At 41.1% G+C, this 17237-nt stretch overlaps 1 protein-coding gene across 1 annotated transcript in view; it reads left to right on the top strand.

The window, feature by feature from the left end:
* The window catches only part of LOC121457937 (phospholipid-transporting ATPase ABCA3-like), a 95949-nt gene that overhangs the window by 62089 nt on the left and 16623 nt on the right, over positions 1-17237 (top strand). The window contains exons 19-22 of the mRNA XM_041667023.1: positions 2430-2682; positions 2822-3026; positions 6177-6399; positions 11339-11500. Of these exons, the coding sequence (XP_041522957.1) occupies positions 2430-2682; positions 2822-3026; positions 6177-6399; positions 11339-11500 (843 nt within the window). The remainder of the gene's footprint in view (positions 1-2429; positions 2683-2821; positions 3027-6176; positions 6400-11338; positions 11501-17237) is intronic.

Raw genomic sequence — 17237 nt, 5'->3', positions numbered from 1 at the left:
CAAAGTCAGTATTGTCTTGCATAAAATCATATGATTTGCAAATAAAAACATTTTGACTTATTTTCCTGTCTGTATTCTTTTTATTTGTTTGCCTTATTGTTCTAACTAAGACTTCCAGAACTATATTTAACAAGAATGAAGAACGTTAACATCCTGGTCTTGTTCCTGATTTTAAAAGCAAAAATACTTTGAGATTTGCCAAAATAATTTGGCAATATATCTGTTTATCCTGGTTAGTTTTTCCTTAATTTGACACAAGCTAGAGTAATCTGGGAAGAGGGAATATCAGTTGAGAAAATGTCTCTGTAAGATTAGTCTATGGGCAGGGCAAGCCTGGGAAGCATTTTCTTGATTAATGGTTGAAACTGGAGGGCTCAGCTCACTGTAAGTGGTGCCACCTCTGGGAAGGTGGTCCTGAGCTGTTTAAGAAAACCATGAGGAGTAAACAAACCATTAAACAGTGTTCCTATGTCCTCTGCCATGAGTTCCTGACCTGATTTCCCTTAGTAATGGAACTGTGACCTGAGAGTCTTAAGGTGGAAATAACCCTTTTCCTCCACAAGCTGCTCTTGGTCATGGTGTTTTATGACAGAAACAGACACCTACCTAGGACACTGTTGTATGTAGCTTTAGTTATGTTTAGAGATGCTCCATCAATTTCTAGTTTCTTCAGGACTTCTATTGTGAAGAGTTGTTGAGTTCTGTCAATAAGTCTCTTCTGAATCTATTAAGATGATCATGTACCCTAGAATCCACACTGGATTTTGTAAAAGGCCTTTTCTACATCTATTGATACAATCATGATATCTGTAGTTGTGACTGTCTGTGATAAATTGGATCGTGTATATATGAACCATACTAACTTGATCGCTATGAGTAATCTTGTTAATGCAATCCAGCCTGGCAGTACTTTGTTGAGAGCTTTTGCATCTATGTTCATCAGAAAATTTGGTATATAATTTTATTTCTTTTTGTTGTATATTTTTGGGTTTTGGATAATATGTAATAGTGGATTCATAAAATCAGTTGCAAGCATTATTTCCTTTTCTATCTAATGGAATAATTTGAATAGTATTGGTATTAGTTCTCTGAAGATGTGGTAGAATTCTGCAGTGAATTGCTCTGGTCCTGATACTTTTTTTTCCCTTAGGTAAGTTTTAATTACTACTTCAGTCTCTTTGCTTGTTACAAATCTGTTTAAATTGTTTATTTCAACTTGATTTAACTTTGACAGGTTTTATGTGTTTTGAGATTCATCCATTTTAATTTTTTTTCAATTTTCCAAGCAAGTGAAACATGAGTTTTTTTAAGTTAAGTCTGATTTTCTGAATTTTTATGTATGTGTTAAACTGTCTCCTTTTCATTTTTAAGTTTATTATTTTCGTCTTCTTTCTTTTTCTTTTGGATAATTTTACTAATGGTTCCCTCCTCTTTCTTTTCTTTTTTTCTATCAGTTGAAGATCTAAAAATTATTTTTAGTTTTGAGGGCATAGGTAATAGCCTCGGCTCATAGTTTTACAAGTTTGGCTTAATATGAAGCTTACTTTTAGGAACTTCTCTTTTTAGAGCTTAGATTCTTATTTTGGGGTGGTTTGGGAAGATTTGTAGTTCTTAATTTGTGTCTTCTTAGATTCATGGAATCTCTAAAAGTTCTTATAAATTCATAGCTTTTTTTTAACTTTTTACTATAATTCTTAGCACTCTGATCTGGTATGCTTTGTTTTTCTACAAGGATGGGACAAGAGGAATTGTACAGATTTTTGAACTTAATCATCTTAGTTTTTTTCCCTCTTAAATATTTACAATCCCAAGTAACAGTAACTCTCTGTTCCTTCATATAGACTTATCTTATGTTTTTACTTAGCCTTCATATTCTCTGAGGAAGAGTTTGATTTTCTATGAGGTAATTTGTAAGAGCCAGAAGCAGGAGTACTTATAAACATTTTCATGTAGAAACGGAAAGATTTAAAAGGAAGGAAGAAATTTGAGAGTGTTAATATCACTAGCCTGTGTTTTTTCATTTTCATTGTTCTTTAGTTAAATTAAGCTAAAAGGCATAAAACTTGTGTTGCCGAGGGATGGATTTTTGGGGTACATGACCAAGATGTGCTCAGGCTGCTGTGAAGCACCAGACAAGTAAACTATTGGGCTATTTCTCTTTAAAACACACCTGGTTGCCAAGTGTGGTGATGCACATCTTTGACCCTAGCACTTGGGAGGCAGAGGCAGGTAGATCCATGAGTTCAAGTCCAGCCTGGTCTACAGAGAAAGTTTCTAGGCAGCCTGGGCTACTCAGAGGAACCCTGTCTCAAAAGACAAAAAGCAAAAACAAAACAAAACAAAAAATGCACCCCCACAAAAAAATAACCATGTAGTCAGTGATATTTATTGCAGTTGATCTCATGACCACTATTATCTCCTCCTTCCAGGTGATGTCCAGGACTACTTGCTGAAAAATAAAAAATGCATTTATTCATGCATCATTGCATTCTCCCTCACTGTTACCAGAGACAAGAAGGAATTTACCTTCTGGTTCAACAACGAGGCGTACCATTCACCGTCACTATCCTTGTCGGTTTTAGACAATATTATATTTATGTCTCTGTCTGGCTCGGATGCCACCATTACTGTCTCCAACAAGCCTCAGCCTCAACGTGTCACTGAGAACAAATATAACGAGATGTATGTATGTTTTTGTAGTTTGGGATTTGTTAAATTGACCCTTTTCTTCCTGTCTCACCGTGTTTGTAATGAAGTGCTATTGTTAGCAATCAATATTATCATCATACCATTGTGTGTCCTTTATGTATTCTTTTTGTAGGTCTACTTTGGTACTTCAGATAGTCTTTAACTTGTTGTTTGGGATGAGTATTTTCACCAGTGGCTTTTCCCTTATGACAGTGACTGAGCGAGTTAGTAAAGCAAAGCACATCCAGTTTGTGAGTGGGGTCTACACCTTTAATTTTTGGCTCTCAGCTCTGCTATGGGATCTCATCATCCATTTTGTTGCCTGTGCTCTCCTGCTGGTGAGTGTTTCATGTACTGTCTTGAGGGTCACCTCTCATATACTATAGACATCGTCTACTTGTCTGACATTTACTAAAATGTAAATGTCTTCAGAAAAGGATAAAATGGTTGACTAATCAATCAAGTCAGAGAATCCATTGGGGAATATTTCTCAGAGCAAAAAGAAAATCTTCTTTTTATATTTCTTTTAATGAAAACATTCTCTGCTGAAACAGCTAACTTCTGACATAGTTGAGCACCAACATGTTCTGCCTTCAAAGCTGTTTTCTGTGGAAGAATGTGTCCCAGCAGACTGCTGGTGTCTGAGCAAACACTACAGACCTTGTCCTTTTCCCAGTGCTGTATTATACAAGAGATATTTGGACTCAGCTCTTGAAGGTTTCCTTTAGAAACTTTTAAATTATGTCATGTACCATTCAAATTGTGTGTGTGTGTGTGTGTGTGTGTGTGTGTGTGTGTGTGCACTCACATATGTGTAAAACTTTTGCTTTGAAGACTACAGGTAATAGAATAGAAGTTGAATATAAGTCTTCCAGAAGTAAGACCAGGAGAAAAATTTTGGTCTGTTTGCATTTGTTACTTTCTCTTGCTTTTCCCCATCTGGTGCCCTCTCCACAGCCACATTTATATGGCTAAAGGGAAAGTGAGCTTCCATACTCAAAGTTAAAGAGAACCCATCCATTTCTCTGTATAGCAAAAGGATATTAAAATCATAATGGCTCTGTGGTAATTTCATTTTGCTGTATGACTCCATAAAGAATTAAAACATAGAAAAGTTGTCGGTGTTGGTCCATTCTTGTAGCTATTTCTGAAACACATAACAAGATACCACTCACTGTAGCAATCCCGTTTATGCCCACTTCTCTATGTAACCATTCTTATTAACTGGAGAACTAGTTCAAATACATGTGTTCTAAGCTTAATATGGGAAAATTGATATGTGGAGCACGTTGAGGTAGGTATATGTGTCCATTTTTACATTTTCTCTTAGTTTTGGACCAATTGATCTTCTGGTATTCCTTCTGATTCTTTATGGAGTCATTCAGCAAAACGAAATTACCACAGAGCCATCATGGTTTTAATGTCCTTCAGAGTCTTAAGCCATTCCTCTGGCAGCTGATAGCACAGGGTCTCCCTCATCCAGTCTCTCTGCTGACAGGAGCTGTGCCACAGCCACACTCTGATCCCTAGTCTTGGCAAGGGCTGCCCTCTCCCTCCTTCCCCACCAAGTGCCTTGAGGAACTTCCCTCAGATTCTCATTTTCCCACTCATTCCTCATAATGTTGACTCCATAAAACATTTTTAAGGATTGAAATCTCAGATTATTTCCTCCACACTTCAGTTTACTGGGAAGTAACTGAAAAGTTGTTTAAACAATCTGCCCTCTGCATAGAAATTAAGATGATGAAAAGCTAGCAAAACCCCACACCCTAAAGTAGAAAATATGGTCTTAATAACTCTGAAATTTGAGGATCCCCCAAAAAAAAACCTGTAAGGAATTAAAAAACAAATTGCACATGTGGAATCTGTAATTACAACTTTTGTAAAAGGAAAACTCCAAGATGAATTGTTTTATTTAAAAAATCTATTTAATGCCTAAGGCACAAAGGCTATCAATTATAAACCAACATCTCCAAGAGACTGATTAAAATAATTCTAAATTCATTTGTGAAGCAAGCTTACCATCGACTTATAAAACCTTATAATGATAAGAAAATTTAAGCTAGCATAATTAACATAACCAACACAAGAACATCATTTTTTTTTTTTTTTGGTTTTTTCGAGACAGGGTTTCTCTGTGGTTTTGGAGCCTGTCCTGGAACTTGCTCTTGTAGACCAGGCTGGTCTCGAACTCACAGAGATCCGCCTGCCTCTGCCTCCCGAGTGCTGGGATTAAAGGCGTGCGCCACCACCGCCCGGCTAGAACATCATTATTTTAATAATAATGAATGGTGCAATCCTTTAGTATTACAAGGTAGATCCTTTAGTGTTAAACTTAACAAAAGGAAGCCAATAAAAAGAAGGAAAGAAATAAAGGAAGATTTCTACAAAGTGAACTGATTTGTAAAAGCAGAGATATTGAGAGTGAGTTTCCTTGGAATTGGGAGTAACGAAAAAAAATGCAACTTGATTCCCTAGGAGGAGAATGGGATGAAAGCATTCTCTGTAAAGACATAGCAGGAAGGCAAGAGCTGTGGCCACGCTCAGTGGTGAGGAAGTCACTCACCAACAGAACGATTTAGTTCCATCAAAGGGACCTTTTTTCCCTTCACTAAAATTTCAGGCTTTTAGGTTAGGTATTGAGTGCTGTAGTCAGAATCTGAACTGCCCCACGAAGACTCATAGTTTGAGAACTTGTTCACCTCCTGGTAAGGCTATCTGGGGTCTACGGAACCTTTAGGAGGTGGAGTCTAGTTATTAGAAGTAGGCCATTAGGGGCATTTTTTTCTTTTATTTATTAATTTTTTAAAATTTATTTTACATACCAACCACAGTTTCCCCTCCCTCCTCTCCTGTTTTGCCCCCCACTTCCCATCTACCATCCACTCTTCCTTGGTCTCTCTTCAGAACGGGACAGGCCTCCCATGAGAGCTAACAAAGGATAGCATATCAAGTTGAGGCAGGATCAAACTTCTCCCCCTCCCCCTGCATCAAGGCTGTGGGAGGCATCCCAGCATGGGGAATAGCTTCCCAAAAGCCACTTCATGCACCAGGGACAGGTTCTGACCCCGCTATTAAGTCCCACAAACAGACAAAGTTACACAACTGTCGCCCACATACAGAGAGGGCTTAGGATGCTCCCATGCAGGCTTTCTAGCTGTTGGTCCAGAGTTTTTGAGCTCCCCAGAGCTAGGTAAGCTGTCTCTGTGGGTTTCCCCATCACCACCTTGACCCCTGGTTTGTACAATCCCTCCTCCCTCTCTTCAGCTAGACTCCTGGAACAAGGCCCAGTGCTTGACTGTGGATACTAAACAGGGGCAAGTTTTTAACATTATCAGCTCAGCCCTTACTTCCAGCAGCTCCTTACCTCCTTGTCAGCCAAAAAGTTGAGGAGCCTCTCCCTAAAGTACCTGCCAGTTGTTATCGCCATGAAACTCGGCAATGTAGACAGAAGCTAACACACATCATTTGCTCTGTGTCAATCTCAGCTGGTGTTCCTAATCACTGATGTGGACATACTGTTGGAGAAATACCATTTCCTGGACACGATGCTCATCCTCATGCTATTTGGATGGTCTGCCATCCCCTTCATCTACCTGCTGAGCTTCTGGTACAATACTAGCACCGGTGCCTATATCAAGATCTTCGTCTTCAACCACTGTTTAGGGTTTATGAGTATAATTGTGGATGCTGTGGTACACATCATCCCAGGTAAGGGATTCACAAACTTCCTTTCTTTCAGGAGCTTCTAGTAAGTAAAGAAAAATGACGTTCAGAAAAAGCAGCACTACACAGTTCTTTTGTTCTGGGTTTCTGAGGAAAATAAATTAGTTAATAAGCCTTATTAAGAGCCTTTAATATTATAACACGAGATTGAGTGAAACAAAAGGCCACATTGAGCCGCTAATATCATAAATTAATCACCTTTTTAAGGCTTTGTTTCCTTGGCCTTCCTCTTTGATTGTGACACTCAAGAATTGACAGGATGATGATCACAAATAGGGACACTGGAGACTGAAGGCTGCTGCCACCCCTTCTCCAAAGCACAGCGTAAATATCCATGTGTTGAGTTACTTAGCAATATGTGCTGGAGAAACCAGGAGAAAGAAGCTTCTAACAAACCCCCTGCCATCAAGTCGTGTCCTCTCACCGGATCTTTGGTTACTTGAGACTGCTTTAATATTTATAGTGTAACTTTTCAAGGGATGCTACTAAAGGCAAGTGAAGGAATTTGTTCTTTAATTTGTAGAAGTTATTCTTCAGTCTCATTCCCCAAATTAGTCACATGGCTATCAATGATCCTCTGTAGTATTTCTTATTTCTGCTATAACAAATTACCACTAATGTACAATTTATATTGCTTTAAATAAGTGCCCTTAAATAAACACAACTACATATTACCTGTCCCATAAACCTGCCTGACATTTGGGAATCAGGAAGTGAGTCAAGAGTGACTGATTTGAAATGGATTCTATTATTTGATAGATCATCATTGCTGTTTATAACTTCATTTTTATAAGTTTGCTAAACAGTAGATTTAGAGAAAAGAACTATTTACATAACTGAAAAAGCAGGAAGAATACAAAATACCCTTCAGTCATCTTGAAATCAGTATCTGAGTGTGCAGAGCCTCTTACATGTTCACCTAAAATAAGAGTTTATTCAGCAGTAACTCTGAGCAGATGTAGGGACATCTCCTCTCAGGAATCTTTAGAGACGTTCAGAAGTTTCACATGGAAATAAAAGAGCTAGTCAATGCATGGAGAATGACTTCCTAATGTTCAATCCTAAAGAGCACATCTGTATCACATTCCCTCCCCAAGACTCAGGGATCATGCCAGGAGAGTGGGCAGAAAGATTGTAAGAGCCAGAAGCTGTGGATGACTACAAGAAAACTGTTTTCTGGACACATTGGGGCAGTTGCAAAACAATTGAGACAGCATTTGCAAGTGCTGGGCAACTTAAACCATATAAAAATCCATCTACTGGCAGTTGATAGGTACTGGGAGAGGAAGAGTCAGTTTTCTTTAAGGGCACAGCCTCTAGTGTCTTCTAGTGAAGGCCATACATCTAAGAGCATATATGCAGTATAAACTGCTTGAACGGTTAAAAATGAGAGAGAAAGAGAGAGAGAGAGAGACAGAGACAGACAGAGAGACAGACAGAGAGACACAGAGAGAGAGCAAGGTTCTGTGCTTAAGAAAGGAGAGAAAGGGCCGGGTGGTGGTGGCACACACTTTAATTCCAGCACTCTGGAGGCAGAGGCAGTCAGACCTCTGTGAGTTCAGGGCCAGCCTGGTCTACAGAGAAAGTTCCAGGACAGGCTCCAAAACTACAGAGAAACTGTCTCAGAGAGACAGAGAGGTAGGGAGAATTGGGAGGAGGGAGGGTGTAAATATGATAAAATACACTGTGTAGAATTTTCAAAGAATTAAAAATGCGGAAAAAGTCATGGGAATATCTCAATGACTTCATGGAGGATTTTTAGAAACTGTACTTACCTTTTTCTGTTTGAAAATTCTACCATAAGATGGAGGTCATAAAGTACTGGGAATATTTAGGTAGGAAGTTTGGAAAAATAGCTGCATATTGAACACCAAATGCCCCATCTTCTCCTCAAAATATCATCAAGAAAATGCAACAGAGACCATCAGAACTGACTCTGACCAAGCTCTACAAAGTGTCAAATATTTATTGGAAATGAATGACTACTGGATCAATATTGAAGCAGTGTCAGACATTAGGGAAGATTAATGGCATGCCTGCATGTCTTGCCTACCCCTTTGTCAGCTTGATGGCAGTCTTGAAGTCTTGAAGGAGTTCATGCTACCAATGTGGAACCCAATCTTTGACTATTGGAAAAGAAGCAGGCTTTCTATATTTGTATGTTGGTCCATTCTGCCCTAAGCAGGGGTTGCTCAGAGAACTGTCTCTCTGCTTTACTTAGCCCACAATCCAGCTGTTATGGGAAATAGTGTACGACTTAGTAGGATTGTAGATTATGAAATGACTCTTCAATGTTTGGAAGATGACATTACAGTTAAGATAGAAAACAGACTGTCCAAAGGCAGGAACAACAACAAACCCCCAAACATGGAAATTATATCATTCAAAGGCATTCATGTATATAATATAATTTACATCACTTACAGAATACACTAATAGCCCTTTTAAAGCTATGGAAGTAGATTAGTAAACATTTTGAAAGAATAAGGGATCGGTGGGAGTGAGGGAAGGAAAGTGTATATGACTAAGGTACATTATATACATGTATAAAATATGATATTAAACCATCATTTTGAATAATTAATGAAATATGATCATATATAGAGAAAAATCACAAGAAATTCATAGGAAAGTGGCTGTCGCTAGGGAAAGCTCAGTCAATTCCAGGCTGAAAGAGTAACACACAAGCCTCAGCTTATTTCTCTACATCTGCAACAAACAATCTAAAATTAGCTTAAAGCAATTTAACTCATCATGGGATCTAAAGAAAATATTTCAGAAAACTCTAAGGAGACAAAAGGCTTGTGCACTAAAAACTGTGAAACATCACTGAAAACAAAGCAAATGCAAAGATGCCCAGTTTACAGTTTGACTGTATCAACAATGCTAAGATCCTACCCAAACTGACAGATACACCCAGGACAGTCCCCAGGAAGATTCCAACAGCATTGATTTTCACAGAAATGAGCATGCTCCAGACTCCTGTGGAATCTCAGTGGAACAACGGTGGGCTTCTCGCAGCTCTGCCGTCAAAACTTGCTGTGAATGCGCAGCACTTCAGGTGGGATGGTCTTGGTGCAATAACAAATGCATAGGTTGTGTACGGATAATATAATGAATGCACCGGAAAGCCCAGACATTAAAAAAACCTCCTCACTTATAGGGTCTCTTGATTTGCAACAAGACTCCAAGATCATCCAATGGAATAGAGTCTTTGATAAATAGTGCCCTTCCTCCCCCCTCGAAAATGAGAGACCTCACCCAGAGAAGTGAAGTTGAAACCTGTGTTACACCATTGACAAAAGTGAGCTCAGTGGTCTATATTTCAGAGTTGGAACACAAAGCTAGGAAAGAAATCAGTACTAAGTCTCTCTGAGCTTGGCAAAGGAATCTTAGATGTGACACCAGAAGTACAGGCTGTGGAGGAAAAGGTGTGTGAATTGACCATCGCCCAAATGAAACCCTTTGAGCATCAGGTGTAAAGGATGGCAAAACGTATCAGCACAAATAACTCCCATGTGCATATTTGACAAGGGCAATTATAATCTAGTCTATAGAAAAGACAATGATCTTTTACTCATCAAAAACAAAAAAGGCCAATATCCCCCCAATAAAATGTATGAAGAGCTTTACACAAGTGTTTCCCGTGAAACATACGTGAATGCCAACTATAGGAGATGCTCGGCAGCACCAGATATTAGAAAATGAAATTTAAAGCTACAGTGGAATGTCAGAGGGCGGCACAAATTCTCCGTATGAACCATGGCAAGACCTGTAGTGCATCCCCGACCTTTGCAAGTGCAGAGTGGAGAATCTCGTGGAACAGATCCAACAAGAAGGCCATGCTGCTGTGATTGGTACGTGGTGTGATTTGTTGGCATCTTGCTCTGTCTGGTTAATACTTGGCCACAGAAAGTGGCATGCTTACTCAGGGATAAATAATTTAATACCTGAGCCTCCACATTGCATATTTTGTCCATTTTCATGTTGCTCTGTACCCCATTATGTCAGTTTCTAGCACCTTATCTCCCAAGGAGTCACTTTGCTCTTTAGAAGATATTGGTATGCTCGGTGACAGATGCCAGGTAACTACCCTTTAACACTATCCTGTAAGCCCTGACATTGAGAAGTCGATGTCCCAAATTATTTTTTATTTTAAGACTTTATGTACTAACAGCAATTATGACCTTCTTTTTAATAATCTTGTCATGACATCGACTACTGAAAAAACTATAAATTACATAAAGATTTCTCTCTTCCTCTATCATTTGTTCTTCTCTACTAGTGGCTACCTTTGTTCTTATAAATATAGAAAGTATATAGATTATATATAGTTAAATTAACACATCAGAACAAAATGTCATAATGAAACCTATTTTGTATAATTAATTATGCTGTTAGTCTTTTGAGAGCCTCAGCTTTAAATTTGTTCCCTTAAAGATGCAATTTTTTTCAACTGATCAATCACTTCTTACCCATTCTTTACTGTTGAATGTTAAATTAAATTTCCTTTAGTTAAGTAATACTTGAGACAGGGCATAGTGTTTTAGGGAAGATTGGCCTAGAACTCTCACTGTGTAGCTCAAGCTGTTCTCAGACTCCTGATCTTCCTGCCTCTGCTTCTGAGTTCTAGAACTGCAAGTACATACCACCATGCCTGATAGAACCTTTCTTCTTCATGGATCACACAGGAAAGGAGGTGCAGGAAGTAGCACCCAATGCTCTTCTGCTCTCTCAGATAGCAGATCACATACACATCAGCTTTTCTTAAAGGATTTTCCCAAGCTGTAGTCATTGACATAAGTTGTGTTCTAGAACATCAAGCATTCCTCCAGACTAGAATTCCTTGAGAATAATACTATGCCTTGCCATTTTCTCAGTTTAATTTTGTCAAAGCATGCTAATGTTATCTCTTAAATCATAGACATCGGCACCAGTACTAAGGACTTCATACTTAACTCGCTGCTGTTGTTACCCCTCTATAACCTTGGGGTGAGCATCTACAAATACTATAACATCCAAGAGATGAAGAAACTATGTACTTCTTCAGAATATTTTCGTGCCGCTAAATTTTGCCGTGAAATTCGTAAGTATTTGAGGCTTTCTGTGATTCGTGAGAGTCAAGAACTATCACTTACATGTGAATAATTTTAGTATCACTCGGTGTCTGTGCAGCAGATCAAGTTATGCATTGCCATCTACTGTTTGAGAGAATGTCATGCACTATGTCACAAACGCAGCTTAGCTAAGATACAAAATGTGTACACATTTCCTCTCGTGAGAAGGGTCTCCACAGAGAGGAGAGTAGTTACATTCTTCATTGAATTTACATTTCTGCCAGGCTGCTCCACTACATACTAGCGTTTGAAGAGGAGGTGCCAACCAGTGTTAGATTATGTCTTGTCTAACATGGGGCTGGGCACATGAGACATGTGTAAAGGTTTGTGAATGCGTAGTTAAAGGGTGGAAAGAGTTACTTTGGTGGTGAGAGGAAGAACACAAGCTCAGTGAAGAGGCAGGGGTAAACATTCCAGCTTGAGAGATGTCTCGTGAGGAGGCCGCGCACCTATTGTACACTGTGAAGCCCTTTCACAGTGCTGGCAAGTCACCTGGAAAGTACAAGCCGGGCTCTAGATGTCACAGTAAATATGAGTTTGTGCGACAGGAGAAAATAGAAGCAGCTGTGCCCCAGATTCCAGTCATGCCAAGAGAGGTCAAAGGATGGAGCCAGAGGGGAAGCGAGAGAGGAGTGGGAGTCTGGAAAGTCTGGAGAAAGATACAGCGGGTAACTTTATCAGCCTCGTTTCTAGAATCCGACAAGCAGTTTAGGAATAAGTGTGAATGGAAGCACTCTATGTGTGTAGCCAAGAAGTCAGATCATCAATTCGTAAGAGTTAGGAAACTTCAAGTCAAATTTGAGAGCAGCAAGCCAAAAAGTTAAGTCCATAGTGCTGGCTAGAGGTTTAGTGCTCGTTTTTGAACAAGAAGTCTGGGGATCAGAAGAGACACATAGGAGCTGAAAAACTCTAGCCAGCAGCTACACCAAGTTCACGCAGGCTGATCCAACAGCAGCAGAATGCATGTTTTTCATGTGTGTGCATAGAATGCTCACCAAAACAGACTATAGAACAGTTCTCCTTTATGCGTGTAAAGCATACTGTGTCTGTGTGTGCGCGTGCACATGTGTGGGTGCCTATTTTATATTAATGTCCCTCAGTTCCATCCAGGTTGTCACAAGTGCCAAGAGTTCATCCTTTTCTATGGATGAGTAGTCCCCTGCTTGTCTGTTATAGGAACCATGTTTTCCCTGGTCTGGTCTTCAGGTGGCAGACATTGTACTTTTTGTTCCTTGGCCATTGTTGATAGTGTTGCCGTAAACACAGAAGCACAGATGTCTCTTTGATTCCTTTCCCTTGTATATAAACACACTACTGTTGCTACTGAGTAACGGTAATTTCACATCTAATGTTTTGAGAAACCTTTTTATACTTTTCATTTTCTGTGATAATTCACATCCAACCAGTAGTGGCCTTTCCTCTGCCCCCACATCCTCATGGCCCTTGTCACCGGCACCCTTCGTTCATAAGGAATGAGATGGTACTGTTGCCACTCCAAGCTACATGTCTCTCAGGGCTAGTGATGTTAACTGAAGGACAAAAGGAAAAGAAAATTTTGTATTTTAACTGAGTTCCCTTACCCCATGTCTGCTTGCCCACACATTTGTAGTTTTGAAGGCTCAGTTTGTGCTGTCATTACAACTGTTTGTTTTTACCTGTTTTTGAATCCTCCCATCTAGAATTGTGGTTTTTATTCTCCCAGGATAGTGACATTGAAGGTTTGTGCCTGGATGGTTAATTTTACCTGTAGCTTTTGTATTGTTGGATGTTTGTGGCTGTTGTGACTCACTGAAGCTCTTGGGCATCCACTCTTTCTTACAAGTTAGGTCAAATGATCATAAATTCAGCCTTTACATGTCTTAGAATGTGTTTTTGCCTGTCTCCCTATTTCTTTCTTTTTTTAAATTTAATTTAATTTTATTTTGAATTCGTTTTTTCTTTTCCCATTCCCCTCTTCCTCCCCCACTCACCATCCTACCTCCTTCTCCCTCCTTAAGAGAGGGCAGGGCACCCTGTCGTGTGGGAAGTCCAAGGCCCTCCCACATCCAGGCCTAGGAAGCTGTGCATCCAAATCGACTAGGGTCCTTAAAAGCCAGTACATGCAGTAGAAACAAGTCCCAGTGCCTTTATCAATGGCTTCTCAGTCAGCCCCCATTGTCAGCCACATTCAGAGAGTCCAGTTTGATCACATGCTCATTCAGTCAGAGTCCAGTGGATTTGGTGAGCTCCCATTAGAACAGGCACACTGTCTCAGTGGGTGGACCAACCCCTTGCAGTCCTGATTTCCTTGCTCATCTTCTCCCTCCTTCTGCTCTTCAACTGGACCTTGGGAATTCAGTCCATTGCTCTGATGAGGGACTCTGTCTCTATCTCCATCTATCGCCGGACAAAGATTCTGTGGTGATATTCGAGATAATCATCAGTGTGATAGTGGGGCAAGGCCAGTTCAGGCACCCTCTCCTCTGCTGCCCAAGGATCTAGCTGGGGACATCACCGTGGACACCTGAGATCCCCTTTAGAGCCAAGTCTCTTGCCAACCCTAAAATGGCTCCCTTAATGTAGATATCTTCTTCCCTGCTCCTATATCTGCCCTTCCTCCATCTCCACCCTCCCACTCCCGCAAGCTCTCCCCAGTCTTCCCTTCTCCCTTCTCTCTCCCCCTCTCGCCTTCTGTTTCCCTATTTCTAAAGGAGAGTTTGCCTGGCATAGTGTTATCAGTTGGCATGTTTTCATCCTATTTGTTGGTTTGTCTTGTTTTCCCTTCAGTATTTCAAACGCACCATCCCAGTGCTCTTTGTTGGCCTTGTGTCTAGTGAGACGTATGCTGGTTTTTCTGTTAGGACTTTTTATATGTACTGTATATTTTTTAATATTTGATTTTTAATCATGTGTACATGCATGAGTGCAGGTGCCTGTGGAGGCCAGAAGATGGCACCAGATCCCATGGAGCTGGAATAACAAGTGTTTGTGAACTACTCAATGTGGGTAGACAAAACTAAATTCGAGTCCTCTGGAGAGCAGTCAGGGCTCTTTACCACTGAGCCAACTCTCCAGCCTGGTGATATAGTTATTTCTTGCTGCTTATACTTTTTATTTATTTATTTTTCCTTTATTTTACATACTGACCATAGTTTTCCTTCCCTCCTCTCCTCCAGTTCCCTATCTCAACTCCCATTTCTCGCGCCCTCATCCATTCCTCCTCTGTCTCTATTCAGACTTCCATAGGAGTCGACAAAGCATGGTACCCCAAGTTGAGGCAGGAACAAGTAAGTTCTTCATCCTAAATCAAAGCTGAGATAGGCAACCTAGCAAAGGAAATAGGCTCCCAAAAGCTAACTCAAGCACCAGGGACAAGTCATGATCTCACTGCTAGGAACCCCACAAGCAGACCAAGATACACAACTGTCACACACATAGGCAGAGGGCCTAGATTGCTCCCATGAAGGCTCCCTAGCAGTTGGTCCAGAGTCTTTGAGCTCCCAGTAGCTCAGGTCAGATGTCTCTGTGGGTTCCCCGTCATGACCTTAGCATCCTGGCTTTACAATCCATTCCCTCTCTTTGACAGGATCCCCCTCCTCCATGCTTGCATGTAGATCTCTGCATCCACCTCCATCAGTTACCAGATGAAGGCTCTCTGATGACAATTAGGGCAGTAACCAGTCTGATTACAGGGGAAGGCCAATTCAGGCACCCTCTCCACTATTGCTAGGAGTCTCAGCTGGAGTCATCCTTTGGATTCCTGGGAGTTTCTCTGGCACCAGGTTTCTCCCTAACCCCAAAATGTACCCTCCAAATCAAGTTATCTCTTTCATTACTCTCTTCCTCCACCCAACCTCCAGCCTGCGCAACCAAGTCTCTCCTGTTGCCATCGCTCATCTTTCCTCTCACTCTCATGGGATCTCTTCTGCTTCCCTTTCTCAGGGAAACCCATGATCTCTCCTTGGGCCGTCTTTGTTACCTAACCTCTCCGGGGCTGTGGATTGTAGCATGGTTATCCTTTACTTTACAGCTAATATCCACTTATTAGTGAGGACATTCCATGTTGTTTATACTTCTTTTCTGTCTTTGAGATCTGATAGTTTGACCATCAGGCTTTTGGTGAACACCTGGCTTGGGTTTCATTAGCAATCCCATGCTTCCAGAGGTTGAGTCATTGACGCTTTTCTGGGACATGGGAATTTCCACACAAGTGCTTTAACTATGGTTCTGAGTCCCTCTCTCCCTTCTTACCTTCTTTAAATTTTATTGCAGGTAGGTTTGATCTCTTGATGATGAGCCAGAAAAATCCTCTAGATAGCCATCCCTCGTTTTTTTTTTTTAATTAGCTTTCAAATTTGTTCCTTTGACTGGCAGTCTTTGAATGTTCTGTCTTTGAGTTCGCTGATTCTTTCTTTAGTTTGATAAAGCTTGCTGTTAAAATCTGTTGAGTTACAGATGGTTGTGAGCTTCCATGTGGGTGCTGGGAACTGAACCTGGGTCTTCTGCAAGAGCAGAAAGTACTCTTAACTGCTGAGCCATCTCTCTCATATTGAACCTCATCTGCAAGTCCATTATTGAAGGTGTCAGTTTGGGGCCTTGTGATCCTTGTGAAAATAGTTGTAAACTCTTGTGTACGTTTGTTGAGGCTACCACCTTTTGTTAGATTTAATGTTTCCTTTGACCGATTAATCTATTTTCTCAGTTGTATCTTTAGCACTTGAGATTCTGTCTCCAGTCTCTTATGTTCTGCTACTTATGCTTGCATTTGTGGTTCCTGATCATTTCCTCATAATTTCGATATCTATCATTCCCTCAGTTTGTGTTTCCTTTATTGTCTCTATTCCGGTTTTCAAGCCTTGAATCATTTCTTTCATCTCCTAAAGTTATTTTTTAGGTCATTTTCTTCTGCTTCATCTATATGTGAGTGTTCAAGTCTTGCTGTTGTAGGACCACTAGGTTTTATTGATGTTGTGTTGCTCTTTGTGGTGTTGAGTGTGTTCTTACCTTGTTTACCCATCTTTTCCTTTGATTGGTGTAATTGGGGCTGTGTCTCTGGTGATCAATATTCCAGGTGCCAGTGGATCCAAGACTCAGATAGTTGCTCCTCGTGGTGCAGTCAGGGCCACGGTTCCAGTCACCCTGGAGGTTACTCAGTGTCCACAAAGGTTGCTCAGTGCTCTGGGTATTTGCTCTGCAGTTCCTGGGCTCATTTGGATCTGCTCCTATGGAGATTGCTTGCTTGGGGCTGCTCCTGCTGAGATTGATGCCTTGGGCCTGCTCAGGCAGAGGTCACTGTATCAGGCCTGCTCCAGTGGAGGTAATTGGCTTGGCACTGCTCTGGTGGAGGTCGCTGATTCGCACCCAGTGCTGCAGAGGTCTCTGGCTCGGGCCTGTTCCTGCTGATGTTCCTGGCTGGGGCCTGCTCCCTCTGAGGTCCCTAACTTGCACCTGGTCCCGCAGAGGTCTCTGGCTTGGGCCTGCTCCCTCAGTGGGTTGCTCCCTTGTGCCTGCTTCTGTAGAGGTCACTGCCTTGGGCCTGCTCCAGCTGAGGTCACAGGCTCAGGTCTGCTCTGGTGGAGGTCACTGGCTCAGGCCCCTCCCACAGATGTTCCTGGCTTGGGCCTGGTCCCACAGGGATTTCTGGCTTGGGCCTGCTCCCTTGGTGGGTTGTTCCCTTGTACCTGCTCCTGTGGAGGTTGCTCCCTCAGGCCTGCTTTGGCTGAAGTC

Source organism: Microtus oregoni, unplaced genomic scaffold (assembly GCF_018167655.1).
Source record: "Microtus oregoni isolate MIOR12 unplaced genomic scaffold, Mior012 000016F_ref0000370, whole genome shotgun sequence".
Taxonomy (NCBI): Eukaryota; Metazoa; Chordata; class Mammalia; order Rodentia; family Cricetidae; genus Microtus; species Microtus oregoni.
This window is presented reverse-complemented; position numbering and strand designations above follow the sequence as displayed.